This window comes from Tinamus guttatus, unplaced genomic scaffold (assembly GCF_059628265.1).
Source record: "Tinamus guttatus ecotype Peru unplaced genomic scaffold, ASM5962826v1 Tinamus_guttatus_pri_ptg001067l, whole genome shotgun sequence".
Classification (NCBI taxonomy): Eukaryota; Metazoa; Chordata; class Aves; order Tinamiformes; family Tinamidae; genus Tinamus; species Tinamus guttatus.
The window spans coordinates 64,540-79,567 of record NW_028289601.1 but is presented as its reverse complement, the minus strand read 5'-3'; the positions used below and the strand labels follow the sequence as shown (position 1 = coordinate 79,567).

The 15,028-nt window shown below is 62.3% G+C and overlaps 1 protein-coding gene across 2 annotated transcripts in view; it reads right to left on the bottom strand.

Moving 5' to 3' along the window:
• LRP1 (LDL receptor related protein 1) overlaps positions 1 to 15,028 on the bottom strand; it is a 53,322-nt gene that overhangs the window by 30,670 nt on the left and 7,624 nt on the right. For both annotated transcript variants that reach the window (XM_088538399.1, XM_088538400.1), the window contains exons 2-9: positions 13,514 to 13,636; positions 12,262 to 12,399; positions 10,809 to 10,928; positions 9,967 to 10,095; positions 9,457 to 9,720; positions 1,218 to 1,380; positions 431 to 653; positions 5 to 194 (exon numbers count right to left, since the gene is read on the bottom strand). In XM_088538399.1, the coding sequence (XP_088394525.1) occupies positions 5 to 194; positions 431 to 653; positions 1,218 to 1,380; positions 9,457 to 9,720; positions 9,967 to 10,095; positions 10,809 to 10,928; positions 12,262 to 12,399; positions 13,514 to 13,636 (1,350 nt within the window). The remainder of the gene's footprint in view (positions 1 to 4; positions 195 to 430; positions 654 to 1,217; positions 1,381 to 9,456; positions 9,721 to 9,966; positions 10,096 to 10,808; positions 10,929 to 12,261; positions 12,400 to 13,513; positions 13,637 to 15,028) is intronic.

Sequence of the window (15,028 nt, the reverse complement as noted above, 5' to 3'; positions counted from 1 at the left end):
CCACCTGTGGGCTGCCGCCGCTGGTGGTAGATGTGCAGCGCTCCGCCCTTGTCCACCCGCGTCACCACCTGGTACTCAGTGCTGTTGAAACGGTTGACGCGGATGACGCTGGTTTTCTGCTGGGCGTTGGCGTTGTCGGAGTTGGTGGCATAGAGGTAGTTCTCGAACACGGTGAGCCCATAGAGGTGCTCAATCTGGAAGGCACCGCGCGCGCGGGGCGCTCAGGAGACACGGGAACCCCAGCTCCGCTTCGGAGCCTCCGCTCCTGCCCCGGGAATCTGCTCCCTCCCTTCCCCGGAGGCCAGGGATGGCCTCGGCACGCGGGTCCCGCAGGGCCCATTGGGGCTCGGCAATCGCTGGAGCAGCCACCAAGGTCTCCACAAGCGCGCTCAGGTCCTCCCTGGCCCGGCAGCCCCAGGGCCCCGCTCACCAGGATGCCCTGGATGATGGTGTGCCGGTTCTTGCCCTCATAGTCGACCACCTCGATGTAATCCAGGTAGGCGTCCGCCCAGTACACGAGCCGGTTCACCAGGTCCAGGGTGATGCCGTGGGGGAAGACAATCTTGCTGTCCACCAGCTTGGTGCGGTTCTGCCCATCCATGTCACAGCGCTCCACCTTGGGGATCTGCCCGTAGTCCGTGAAGAAGACTTTGCTGCACGAGAAGGGCAACACAGGGGCTCAGAGGAGGATGTCACCTTGGAAGCGCCCCCGGGAGCACGGGCAGGACTAGGATCACACGCAGACACCGGATCGCGCGTGGCATCACACCCACCGCAGGCCCCATGCGCCTGCCCCTCCGCGTGGCGATGCCGGAGCGCTCCGGTGCGCGGGCGGCACCGGCGCAGCCGCGAGCGCCACGCTGACTCAGCAGCTCCCCACGTTCATCAGCTGCTGCTGGCTGGGCTCGAATCGAGGTCACGGGGCTGGCGGGTTCCCCTGCCCGGGGCAGGTGGGCGGCCGGTCCCCCAGCTGGGGCCGGTGCCGCGGAGCCGCGCGCAGCTGCATCCCCGTGGCCGCCCCAGCTGCGCCCCAGCCCGGCGGCACCCGCACCAGCGCTGAGCAGCTGCGCGGAGCGGGCAGGGGACGCACGAGCACAGGCTGGGACCGAGACGCGCTGGCGTCTCCAGAGTTGCTCAGACTACAGGCAAGTGACTACGGGCAAGGCGCAGAGCGGCACTCGGGCAGGGGACCCGGCTGAGCCCCCGCAGCACCTTACCCCATGGCTGGGTCCAGCGCGATGCCCTTAGGGTTGTACAGCTCCAGGTCCAGCAGGGTGACGCAGGTGACCCCGTTCTTGTTGCAGACGAAGATGCGGTCGTCGATGTCATCGACGAAGTAGAAATTACCGGTGAGCCAGTCGATGGCCATCTGCTCCACGTCTGGGCCGTGCGGAGGGGACAAGGCGGGGTTAGTTGGGGGCAGCCAGCGCGTGTCCACGTGACATGAGCGTGCCAGGTCTCTGACCGCTTCCCACCTCCGGGGACCTCACGGGCCAATTCGGCTGGGAAGGCTCTGCTCTGCCTGGAAGTCTTGGATGGACCCATCCTGCCCCACTCTGCCCTGGGTGCTCATGTCCCTAGGGGAAGCATCTGGGTCGGGCCCAAAGCCCTGGGGATGGGAGGGTCCCACTGGCGCCAGTGTCCCGGTCCTGGGACCACAGGCTGCAAGTGATGACTAAGGGCCCCCTCCCGCCCTCCGGAAAGGCGAGGTTCCATCACCCGGCCTCACTTATCCCCCATAAAAAACAAGTGGAAGCAGTCAGAGCCAAGGAATTAGCATGGAAGCGGCTGAGCCGAGGGCGCCCGGCCCCACGAGGGCTCGTGGTGCCGGGGAGGCTGCGAGCGGGACCAGGGACCTCAACCGGGCAGGAGCCTGCACGAGGGCTGCAGCATCCCAGGGGCGCTGCAGTGACCCGGGACGCCGCAGGGACACGTGGTCCTGCTTGGCTCCCGAGCGCAGGGATCGCCAGGGCCAGGGCCTCCCTCGCTCCCGAAGTCTCTGCTCGCTGGAGAGGCCCCGTCCTTGTTGGCCCCGCATAGCCCGCCCGAGCCACAAGCGGGAGACGCGAGCGGGAGCCGCGCGCTTGGCTGGCAGCGGCGCCGCTGACTCAGAGTCACGGGAGCCACGGGAGCCGGCCACGGAGCGGGACACCTGCCTGCGGCTGCCTCCCCACCCCGGCTCCCCGTCGCAGCGCGCGGGATGCCCCGGGACGCGGCGCAGCCCTCATTTCCTTCCTCCCCGCTGGGCGCAGCCTCCCACCAACTTCATTCCCCCAGGCCCCGTCCGGCCCCGCAGCCACAGGCTCCTGCTCCCTGACGGCTCTCCCATGGGATGCTCCGTGTCGGGACGCTCCGTGGTCCTGCCGTGCCCAGGTGGGAGCCGGCAGGACAGAGCTGGCGCAGGAGCTGGAGGTGACGCAAGCGCTCGCTCTTCTCCGGCTGTATTTTTGCAGCTGGAAAGCATTACGCTCCTCAAAGGCTTTTGTTTTTCAAATTGCTCCTTTTCTCCCTGCTCGCCCTCCCTCCCCCCCTCCTTTGCAGAAATCATTCATTATTATTATTATTATTATTATTATTATTATTATTATTATTATTAATTTCAGCTCTTTCTTATAGCCTCAGCTAAACCTGGATTTCCTCTTGAACTTTCAGGGAAAGCCCGTTTAGCAAAGGTCTGTTTTTAACCCCTAACATTAACTTGCAGAAACATCCCTTGGCTCCCGCCATGCCACTGTGGGGAAGGAAAGTGCTGAACACGGTGGCCTTCTCCTCCCTCTGTCCTCATCCCTGAGCACCCCTGGGTGTCCTGGCCCGGCTGCCCCGCGCGCTCCAGGCAAGCAGAGCAGGAGGCTCTTCCCTGCGCAACCGCGGAGCTGATTGCATGGAAGAAACAGCCCCGGATGCGGCGCCGGCCGGAGCCAACACTCCTGGTCAGCGCCCAGCTGGGAGCTGACTCTTCCTCCTTGCTCAACCAGCGCTGGGTGTTGCACGCAATTGCAACATGCAGGACTGTTTTGCGCTGATTTATTTATTTGCTGGAGTGCTTGGAAATGAACTTTGAGATAGGGCAGAGAGGAGGGAGCCGCCGGCTCGAGCGGCTTCTCCTGCACGAAGGCAACCAGCCCGGTGGGGCCAGCAGCCCCGCACGAGCGCTGGCCAGAGGCTTCGCGGGGCCGAGCATCACCTACAGCCTCCTCCCCACTGGCAGGTCCCCCCGCGGCTCAGAGGGGCTCAGGCTGCGCCCCAGGCGCCCCTGGCTCTTTGGGGAACTGGCTCTGCTGACCCAGCACCTCTGGCTCCCCACGAAGGCCCCGCTCGCAACAGAGTCCGCAAATAAATCAGTTGTCGCTGACACCAAGAGGAAGGAAACGCGCAATCATCCCTCAGACCAAAAGGCCGATTTCGACATGAGCGCGAAAGCAGCTGGTTTCGCAAGGGGTCAGGACGTGTGCAGCCCCCTCGCTGCAGCCTTGATTTCCAGTAAAAAAAAAAAAAAAAAAAAGCATACGGTCAATCCCAGCCTCTGCACCCAAAGTTTGCTCCCAAAGCGGCTCCTCCCCAGCAGGGAAGGGACCTGGGCGGGTGGCAGGGGACGGACCCCCCGTCACAGCGGGAGATGCCCAGGGCTGATGCCCGGGGACGCAGCGCGGCCAGGCTGGAGGCAACGCATCCCCCTGGGGGTGCCAGGCTCCCCCTGCAGCAGCCGGCCCATGGGAAGAGGCAGCGGAAACCCGGGGCTGCGGCATAAAATCTTGGAGAAGCCGCCGAATGTTTCAGTTCGAAACCGCCTCCCGAGCAGGAATGAAGGTTTGTCAGGAATGCAGTCCCCAGGGCTTCCCAGCTACATCGCTTTCCTACTTTCTTTTTTATACGGAATGATCCATTTGATGCATTTACATAATACCATAATCTGGAGGCATTTTGGCCGCTTCCCTCCGCACACACAGGCTCCCCCCCCCCGGAGAACAAGACGCTCTCTGTAGCAGCAAAGCGCCACATGGACAAACATTGCTCCTGGGGACAATTTTCCTGCATTAATAGTGTGCAAACAGGGCAGCGGAGATGAAGGCCGGCCCGGGAGGGCCCTGCAGGCCAAGGACACTGTGGCCCTGCCGGCTTATTCCAAATTTGAGGCTATTCCAAGAGGGACAGGGGAACCCGCTTCCTACAGACCCACACCTGGAGGGTGAGCAGCCGTGGGTGGATTCTCTGATGTCTAATAGGGTGGGTCTAGCGTGGTCTTCTCCTTCCACCGGGCTGCTGGTTTTCGGGAACAGAAATGTCCTGGGGAGACGGAGTTGCGATCTCAGACTCCCCCCTTTCCTTAGCAAACCATGTTAGTAAATAAATGTATAAATAAGGGATTTGAGAAGATCCTCCCGCAAGTTGTTCAGGTGGGGGCAAGAGCAGGGGGTGGCTGGGGCGCCCCGAGCCCATCGCTCCCAGTGGAGCGCGGCCGCCGGGCGCGTGTCCAGGCGCTGCGGAGCCGCGCGCGGGGCCAGCGCGAGAGGGAAATTCCAGCAGAGCCACCCGGCACCGGGCTCTTTTAAAGGCGCTGAGCGGTGGCCGCGCTGCCATGGCGGGTGCCTGCGCACGGAGAGCAGTGGGACCGTCCCTCCATCCCTGGGCCACACAGCCACATCCCAAGAGAGGCGTCAGGGTGGGCAGGCACGAGCCCGATGTGGCCCCAGACGACTGCGGATGGGTCCCAGCCTCGGGGTTGCCGGGATCAGGCACTTTCCTCAGCCCCCTCTGCTGCTCCAGGGCCCCAGCCCGGCGTGGAGGACGGCCAAGGAACTGCTAATTGCTCTTCCTTAATGAGGCCCAGCCAGGAGCCCAGCAGGGCCCAGGCTGGCCTCTCCCTGGATGGAGGGACAAGGGACGGACACGTTCAAAGGGTGGTGAGAGCCGAGGGAGCCGTGAGCGGGAAGGGGTCTCTTGGGAAGGACAGGGTGCGAAGACAGAGCAAGTCCAGGGGTTGGGCACGTTGGCTGCTCCCTGCTGCCATCTGGGAGGCTTCATCAGCGTGCGCAACCGCACACAAGTGTGCATGACGGTGCCCGACCATGCACAGGCGTGCACAGCCACGCACAGGTGTGCACAATGGTGCATGACAGCACATGAGTGTGCATGATGGTGCACAACCATGCACAAGCATGCACAGCCGCACACAAGCATGCACAACGGTGCACGAGCGCACACAACGGTGCATGATGGTGCACGACCATGCACAAGCGTGCACAGCCGCACACAAGCGTGCACAACAGTGCATGAGTGCATCAGCGCCCTTGCTAACGGGCCGATCGGCTCCGCCGAGCGCTGCTCCGACCAAGCGCTCCAGCCTTGACCCAGTGGCAGATGAAGCAGGGGGAGGAAGAATCGTGTGTTGTGCTCTTAGGAGCCACTGGTATGAGAACAGCCAAACAGTTAAACAAAAAGAAAGGAATCAGCAGATGAAGTTACCATCACCCTGCTCCGCTGCCAAGTGAGTTCACGTTGGAGCCTCTTTCTTGGCTACAATGAGGCAGCAGGGAAGAAAATAGCTTTCCATGCAAAGCAGGGAAAGAAACGCACTTGATTTTCTCTGCAGAGCAGCATCTCCCCGAAATCAATTTGCCCCAAACCCTCCAGGTTTCTATTTGCTGGGAGCAGAGCAGGTCATTACGTGCACAGAGGCTGAAGCAGAATCCAGGCAAACAGCCTCCTGGATGGGCTGGTTTACATGGACGCTGCCTGGGAAGGGATTTTAATAATGGCCAGATTGCTGTCGTTGAAGGTTTGTAATGCACTCGGCATTGCGTGCCACGGTGCGCCAGACTGCTTCCTGGGGGCTTGTTTTATGAAAGAAAACAGGGAAAGAACAAACCTTAAAGCAAGAAATAATAAATCAGGGAAACTCTGCAGTCTTTCCCAGGGCTCCTGGTAGGTCCCATCCCGGAGTGAGGTGCCGGCCCCAGCCATGCTCCACTCCTGGGGCCACAGGAGGTCTCACTCCTTGAGAAGGTGCTTGAGGCCCTTCTGAACGCCGCCGTCTTAGGAAGGAAAACAAATCTGGATACCTAGAGCCCGGGGCAAAGGGTTGAGCGCGTGGACACCCGCAATCTGCTGGCACAAACCCGCGGTCAGCAAAACCAGCCCCAGAGCGGCAGAGCCACCGCGGCGAGCGCACAGCAGTCACGAGTTGTCCCAGAAAGGGGAAAAAAAAAGAAGCGGGGGGAAGAGCAGGCGGGGAGAGAAGCACCGCAGGGCCCCTTGAGGAACGTGGTGCTCCCGCCGCGCGCTCGTGGGTAATTTTCCATAGCGAAGGCAGAGCACTGCTGCCCGGCGCTGCCCGCGGCCGAGCCTCCACGGCGGCCGCTTCGGGCTGCGGCTGCCGGGAGGCTCCTGCGCGCGCCCCGTCCCACCGCAGCCTCCCCGCCGGCACCAACTGTCTTGTTTTTGCTGCGATAACCGCAGCGCTAATTCGACTGCCCGTCCCGCGGACCGGAGCGCCAGCCCGAGCCCTGCGCTCGCAGCAGGCAAGCCCAGAGCCGAGGCCGGCCCGGTGCAAATAAATAATCCGCGCGCGCCTTGGCCAGGACGTCAGAGCACAGTTTGTGCCCGAGGAATGCGGAGGCGAGCGCTAGCCGCGGAGCGCGCGGCCGGAGCACAGAGCGAGCATTAACGAGGGGCCTCCGGAGCCAGCCCTGCTGCGCCGAGAGGCTTGAGCGGCCTAAGAGCCCCAAAGCAGATTGCTCAGGGTTTGCTTCGCTCCCAGATCCTTTGGATCCTCGAAACAAATGCGAACATTGTCCCGGCATGCACGTGAAGGCCGTTGCAAGAGGAGCCCCTGGATGGGGATGGCCTGGAGCAGCTCCCGGCAAGGTGGCCCTGTCCGGGCGAGCAGCACCCGTTGTGGCTGGGCTTGGAAAGAGCCACCAGGGCCCGTGCAAAGGGGCCTGGGGCAAAGGGGCCTGGGGCAAAGGGGGCCCATGCGCAGTGTGGGGCCGCCCAGGCTGCGGGGGAGCCGCTCTCGCCGCGCGCGCTCCCCTTCCCGTCCTCCACCGCAAGCCGCCGCTCAGGGCCTGCCAGGACGGGCCTGATTAGAAACAGGAGGGGAACTTTCACCCGCAGCGGAGGAAACGGGAAAGAAGAGAGAGAGAAAATGGAAAGGGGGAAAGACGACCCCACTTCCCTTTTCTGCAGCTTCACGTTTGCAGGAAGGACAAACCCATCCCGCGGGCAAGTGAGTCACGGCCCAGCCCTGACGCAGGCAGCACCGGGGAGGACAGACCTGATGGTTGCAAAAGCTCCTGCTCGGCCTCACAGCTCGTGCTGGCGCTCAGCGCTCCCACGGGGCGATGGGGATAGCGGCAGCTGATGCACAAAGATGCCCGGACAGGGACCGGGGCAGCAAGCCCCTGGTGGCACCAAAACCCACGGCTTGGGAGAGCAGGAGGTCCCCAAGCTCAGGGCTCTGCCAGCAGCAGAGCCTGCAGCAGGAGACAGAAAGGCCAGGGACAAGGACCACAGCAAGGGGGACAGGGCTGCAGCATGTCACCGTCCCAGAGCCGCTGGTGACAGCTGGAGGCTGCTGATGTCCAGCCCTGGAGCTCCAGTGTTTCCCCATCAGATGCCACCTCCAGGCCCGTCAGCAGCCGGCACCAGGGCACCCGGCCGGAGATCAGTGCCAGGAGGGTGCACAAATCCCAGTGGGATTTGCAGGGCTCTCCGCAGCGGGACCAACGTTATCTCCTCACCAGGGCCCCGTGCTGGACCCACGATTGCAGAAGCCATTTCCCAAGCCTGTTTGCACCAAGAATGAGCTTTGCTCTTTGACCACTTGTCCCCGCAGGTTGGGAGCCCCAAGGGTCCAGGGCCATTCCCAGCAATAGCAGATACGGCACAAGGATCATTTCTGAAAAAACAACCCTCAAACTGGCTGGGGGCAGCCCTGTTCCCAGCCCTTCTGCACCGCAGACAGACACAAATGACAACCAGGAGCCACAGCCGAGCCGCGCTCGGGGAAGCCAGGGCCGGCCGCTCCATCCTGGCGCTGGGAGGTCATGGAAAAACCAGCGGAGATGATGAGGGCAGCTGTCTCGCACGCACCTCCAGCAGCGTGGGGAGGCTTGTCCCCTCACAGGGGACAGTTTCCTCCATCCCAGGACACAGGCAGGCGCTTTCCAACCCAGAGGAGCTGAATTCTGCCCTTCCCACCCCGCGCTGTCACAACGCATCAGGAAGCGCAGCCGCGCGAGGCTCCTTCTCTTGTTTGGACTTGAACACGGCGCTGTTACGAGCTCCCTTCCCCGCTTGACCATAATTATAAGGTCACGTCTCAAAAGATTAACTTCCTGGAGCTAGAACAGCTGAGAAAATTGCCCCAAAAAGCCCGCCAGGCAGAAGATCTCCTGCGGGTGTCCGAGCTGGTGCTCTGGGTCCTCGTCCTGTCCCATCTCCCAAGCACCGTGTGCGCCTGGTCAAAGCAACCTCCGGAGCCCCAGCCTCCCTGCTGACCTGCCCAGGGCTTCCCAGGACAAGGGGACCCCAGAGCCGAGCGCTCCGAGGAGGCAGCACCGGCCCAAGAACCGCGGCTGGGAGGGAACCGAGGCCGGACAGCCCCATGCTAAACCTGAGGGCGCCTTAAAGCAGGAAGGGAGAACATGCAAAGCCATTGAGTGGGGAAAACAAAGCGGAGCCCGGCCCTGCACTGCCTAATTTCAGGCTATCGCCTCCAGGAGCGGCGAGGCCTCTCCCTATAAATACACACTGCCCTAAAAATACACAGCGCGAGCTCAAATTAGCCGAGCGGCACCCGCCCTCGGCGGGCCGCGTGCCGGCCGCGAGCCACTCCGCACTGGAGGGTCCTTGCGCTTCCCTCCGATCTCACTGCTTCCCCTAGTGCCATCCCAGCACCCGAGCCGGAGCACGCCAAAACCCCGGGATGCAGCTTTCTATCCCCTTTCCAAGGGCTTAACCGGGACCAGTGAGCCCAAACTGGAGGCCGTGCTGTAACCACGCTCGTTATAGCCAGGGAGGCAGGAACGGGACAAAACCAGGTGTTCCCTGGTGGGAGGCCTGTTTTAGTGGGATTTTGCTCTTGATTCACTACTGACGGTGGGGAACCAAAGGCAGCTTCAACAAGAGGGCCAAAGGGCTAAACCCAAGGGGGAAAACACCAGCAAGAGCTCTCGCCCTCACCGCTGCATAGGTGTTATCTCTGCTCTTCACTGCACCGGTTTCCTCAAACACACCCAGAGAAACCACAAGACTAACTAGAAATAACATGAGGAGTGGAAAAGGAAGGGTGAAAGCTAAAACTAGAACAAGGCAGAAACAGCCATGCTGGAGCTGAAGGCATCCACCACCGAGGGAAGCCACCGCGCACCGAAGGGCAGCCCTGCTCGGCCACCACCAGCCCCGCTACAAAGGGACAGATGGGACTGGGACCGGCTCTGCGGGAGCAGAACTCACGGTGCAGGCTGAGGGAGATGTTGATGGAGCGCTCTTCCACGAAGCCCTTGAGGTTGGGGATCTTGGCACACTTGAGGATGGTCTGCGAGGCGCTGTCTCCCACGTGGACCCAGCACACGGTGTCTTCCACATAGTTGAAGTCCATGGCCGTGGTCTGCTTGGCACTGGTGGGGGTGATGTTGGGCACGGGGGCTCCGCTCAGGTAGGTGGCCAGGATGTTCTGGGAGTTGGCGATGAGCAGCACGGGTGGGCGATCCACCGGCTCTGAGAGGGAAGGGAGCAGAAGGGTCACGACAGGAGCTGACGCTGGTGGCCGCGATACCTCACGAGCCCCCTGGCCCAGTCCTCCTTCAGCAAAACAGCATGGGGACACCCTGCCAAGACAACATGGTGCCCCAGGACAGCGCTTGGAAGACCGCCTTAAAACTAAGAACTGGGAGGCAGGGGGACCCAGGCAGGTTGCATGCCCTGGAGCTGCTCAGAAGCAACTTGCCTAGCGCAGGAACTCACCGTTTTTGGCCTTGCAGGATCTGTTATCAGGCTGCAAGAGGTACCCCTCGACACAGCTGCACGTGTAGGAACCCTCCGTGTTGGTGCACGTCTGGCTGCAGGTCCCGTAGATGGTGCATTCATCAAAGTCTGGGGAAGGCGGCAAGAAAACGAGACTTGCACCTGCGAGCACCTCTGTCCTCAAGGGACTCGCAAGGGAGCAAAGAGCACCCCTGCTCCCCAGGGCTGCGAGGAAGGATGGGCTCCCGGGCACGTTCAGGGACCCTCTGAGGCCACGGTGACAGTGTCACAACACGCGGAGAGCATCACCCACAGAAAGGAAGCGAAGGAAGATGCCATCCTCCCAGCTGAGCCATTTGAGGGCCTAATTATTCACTGCTGCTTCCCCAACTCTGGAAAACCTGCCCCTAAATTTCTAGAGTGAATTTCTCTAATCTTCAGCTTCCAAAGCTCTGGCTCATGCTGCTCTTTCTTCTACTAGATGAAAGAGCTGCCTCCATCAGAAGGCTCTTACCCCCAGAGGTGCACGTAAGAGCCAGTAAAGTCCCCTCTCACCTCTCCTCGCACGAATGAAAGAACAAGGTCTGAAATCTCTCACTGGAACGCCCGCTTCGAGACGCCGCTTCGATCCCATCACTCCTTCCTGAGCCCTTTCCTATTCCAGGATCGTCCTTGCCGCAGGGACAAGCCCAGCCGTGGCCCCTGTGCCACCTCCTTCCTTCGCTGGTACCGTGCAATGGGGCGAGGAAGCCCAGCGAGGGGGGCAGCACCCCATTCCCTGCCCATCCGCCGCCTCCCGCCCCGCAGAGGAGGCCTCGGGGGCTGCATGTGCCCGCACCCACCCTTGCAGCTCCTGCGGTCCTCGGCCAGCTGGAAGGAGCCGTTGCAGTAACAGGCGGGTCCGCTCAGCGTGGGCACGCAGTGGTGCTGGCAGCCCAGGGCCGTGCAGTTCGCGAGCTGCTCTGCAGAGACGGGAGGCAAAGCGGGACACGTCACCGGGGCGCACGACAGCCCCGCAGGGCAGCCCGGGCACGACGATGTCCCGGTGCCCCCCTGCTCAGCCCGCGGCTCCACTCAGGTCGTTTGGCAGCAGCCTCGTTGGGGTGAAGGGGACAAGAGGGCACGTGGTCCATCCACGCAGGGGCACCCCGAACAGGAGGGCGGCTGCAGCGGGACACGGGGACGCACGGCACTGTTGCCAGCGCCGCCGGCCGCCCACAAAGGGCCCTTTGTTCGGGGTGTTTTGTCGGGGTTTATTTTCTCCCAGCTGCCCAGCCCGGCCAGGGCGGCCCGCGGAGGGCGAGCAGAGCTGCTGCTGGAGGGGCGCCCGCGGAGCCGCAGATGACGCGGGATGCGCGGGACGCTCCTGCCACCCTCGCCCGTCCACGGACTTGGGACACACGGAGCATCCTGGCACGGAGCATCCCGGCACACCAGGATCCTCCCAACACAGCTCAGCCCCCCGTGCCGCTGCCATCCGCCCACAACGGGGGTCTTTGCTGGACGCAGGCGGCACTGGGAGCCAAGGCACGCTAAGCAGCGGGCACATGTTTCTCACCTCGTGCTTTGCACGATTAGGGCCGTTAGAGGCTGGATAATCCTGCTCCAAGCCGGATTAGCAGCCCGGCTCCCTGAGCCTCAGGCAGGGGCGGGGGGCAAGGAAATGCCTCCCCGGGGAGGTGGCATCGCGGCACCAAGCCCTTGGCATCCGTGCGGCGCCGGCGGGGCTTAAGGCTGCAACGTGTCTGAACCTGCGGCAGCGACGGGGCCGCCGGCGCCGCTGCCCAGCTGGGAAGGGGCTGGGTCCAGCGGTGGAGCAGGGGCGGACACCCTGGATGGGGCGTCCCCAGCCCGGATTCAGGCTCCAGCAATGGAACGGCCTGAGGCACCTGCCCCGGAGCAAGGAAAGGGTCTGGCTGGGGCACAGCGCTCGCCCCAGCAGGGACTCTGCTCCGGGGTCAAGCCGGGACACCCATTTCTGAGCGACTAATCCGGCGCCGGGAGCAGTTCCCAGCGGGATCAGCAGCCAGGGACAGGCCAGGAATGGGGCTCTCCGCTGGCATCTCCCACCCAAGCCAGGATCCAAAGCTAGGAGCTCCTAAAGAGGGAACGTGCACCAGGAACGCTTCGCTCCGGCGCAAAGCGCTGCTATGACAGTCGGGTCTGCACACGAGGACTCACCCTGTGCAGCCGGACACAGGGAAGAGCCTGGAGGCTCCAGCCACAGCTGCGGAAGGGAAGGGGCTGGGGGACACTTGGGGACACGGCCACTCCCGGGGACTCCCAGGCACCTACCGCGGCAGTGCGGCCCCTCGTCAGAGCCATCGAAGCAGTCGTGGAGCCCGTTGCAGAGCTTGCTCATGGGGATGCAGAGCTCGGTGCCCAGGCAGTTGTGCTCGTTGGGTTGGCATCGCGACACCTTGCTCTGGGGACCTGCGGAGACAACAAGGTGCCCAGGTCACCCCAGGCGGCACCGAGGGGCACACGGCCTCCACGGAGCCGCTCCGCTCGGATGCCCCGCCGCCACTGCCGCATCCGGGCACGGCGCCGTTGAGGCAGCGATTCCTGGTGCCGTCCTGCGAGCGCAGCTCGCCCTGCATCGGCTGGGGCTCTCCCCGTGCCAGGGCCAGGCTTGGCACCGATGCCTCCTGATCGAGCGAGGTTACCGGCACTGCGGAGCTGCCGCCCCGCTCGCACCTGCCACGTTACACCGAGCACGCGCTGCCCTCGAGCCCACGCGGTCGCTGGAGCCGCAAAGCAGCAGCTGCGGCCTCGGGGCGACTGCTCGCCCCGCCAGCCTCCTCCTCCTCCTCGCTAACGGACGGGCCGAGCAGCACCAGCCTTCCCAAAGGCACCTCGGGCACTATCGGCACCAAGCGACCGCAGCTTGGAGGGCATCGCCCCGCGGGCGGGCGAGCGAGGCCGCGCTGCGCCCCGTGACCACGGCCCACGGCCGCTCCGCATCGTCCCCGGGACGTCCCCGGGGGCCCGGCACCGCTTCCCGTTCGCTCCGCACACGCCAGCAGGGAGCCCACGGACACTTGCGGCATGAAATCAGCACCAGCCCCACGTGTCCCCCCAGCCAGGCAGCGCCGGGGGAAGCGCTCGGGCTCTCCCACCAGGATCCCAGAGACCTTCTCCTCCCCTGCCGCCAAACCCGCGCCCGCAGCGCCCTTCGAATGCCCAACAGAAAGGAGCGGAGGCTCCCTCGGGAGTCAGGGCTTCTCCAGTGCAAATACACTTTGATGGGGAGAAGAAAAAATAAATAAAGCATGGAGTGATAGCAGGTCACAGGAGGCTGCTGCATTGCGATGGATCATGTCCCTCGCCACGAGGGACGCTGGGGAGACAAAGGGAAGAAACACGTGGACGGTTTGAGCATCCTGCACAAGCGGCCTCCACGCCGAGCCCGCCGCGACTCGCACCGGGAGCGAACGGCAAATGGGAGGCAGGAGCCGAGCTGTGCGGGGCCCTGTAAGGAGCGAGCAACGGAAGAGCGAGGGAGATGAAGCCAAAGGGAAGCGCGAGGAAGGGAGGTCATACATACATATGTCAGGCGATTCATCCGAGCCATCGGGACAATCCTTTTCCCCGTCGCAGCGCCAGCCCTTAGATATGCACGTAATCTGATCTTTGCATGCAAACTGTTTGGGGCTACATGTCTTCGGTGCTAGACGAAAGAAATAAAATAATGATAATAAACAACATCAGTTCCTTCCCACAGACATGTTACTTTTAAAAAAAAATACAGAATTTACATTGAGGACTCAATTGTTTTTAGTTTGATTTCTTTTTAATGGCTCAGCAAAAGTTTTTAGCCCAGCATCAGATCCATCAACCTTGCCCCTAAGGAAAGGAGAAAATTTAAGCTGAAGCATTAATTACACTGTGAGAGATCCATGATGCGCTAACAGATTTTAAAGATCATTTAACTTGGATGAATTAGCTCCTGGGAGCCCAAGGCAGTTTATTTTCTATGCTAGACAGTAAAAAGAAAAAAAAAAAAAGAAAAAGAAAAAAAGAAGAAGAAAAGAAAAAAAAAAGAGAGAGAGAGAGGGAAAAAAAATAAGAAAATTCAAGTGAGAGCAAGTTAGAAAGCAACAATTTTGGAACCATCACGACCGCACTACTGGTGCCACTAAAGCAGCAAGGGCAGGGGCAGGGACTGAGATTGGTGCAAACTCCCTGCAGAAGGACTGAGGGCTCCCGGGAATCTCTGCAGGACCCAACGGGGGGTCGGGAAACGCAAGACCCACCTCGAGCCTGACAAGAACCAGTCAAAACACTCGGTGGCCGGACGAGGCCAGGGCCCGGCGCAAGCACCCATCCCGGCCCTTTGCAAAGGGCCGCACGAGCCGCAAAGGAGCCGAGACGGCGGCTCCCTCCCGCTTTGCGTTGCCACATTCATTTTTCTAGACGGCAGACGCTTCAAGAAAGCTCTTTTTTGGCTAATTCACAGCTGGCTGCGACTGCTCCAAACTTTTAAAAAATGCGAGTGCGTGTGTACACAGCACGCGCGGAGCAAGCAGAGCCCGTCAGCAAAGAGCTCGTGGCGACACAGGGCGGGCAGCAAAAGTCCAAGGGGGAGCTGTGGCCGACAAGGGTCAATATTTGGGGCGTTCCGGCTTTGCCCGGACACACCAGCTGGAGCCGGCGCTTCCCGGTAGCTGCCGGGTCCAGCTCCTCCCGACGCTCCTGGGTGCAGGGGCTGGGACCTGTGGCAGCTCTGGGGATCCCTGAGGTCCCCGCAGAGCCCTGGGGCTCTGGCCAGTCCTGTCCTCGACCCTTCCCTGCACGCAGGAAACGGCATCGGCAACAGATACGGGCTGGAAGGAGCGGGATTTGCAGAACAGACTTTTTGTGGGGTGGGGAGGAAAGAAAGCGAGGAAAAAAGTAACCCAGCTCCACATTCCCATGGGTCTCCGTCCCCAGCTGCGCCCTCCCGACACATCTCGCGGCGGGAACGTGCGGCACACACGGAGCCAGAGCCCACGGAGCCCCACACGCAGGACGGGCACCAGTCCAGGACCCCGACATGGGCCGAGGAGCCAAACAAAAATCA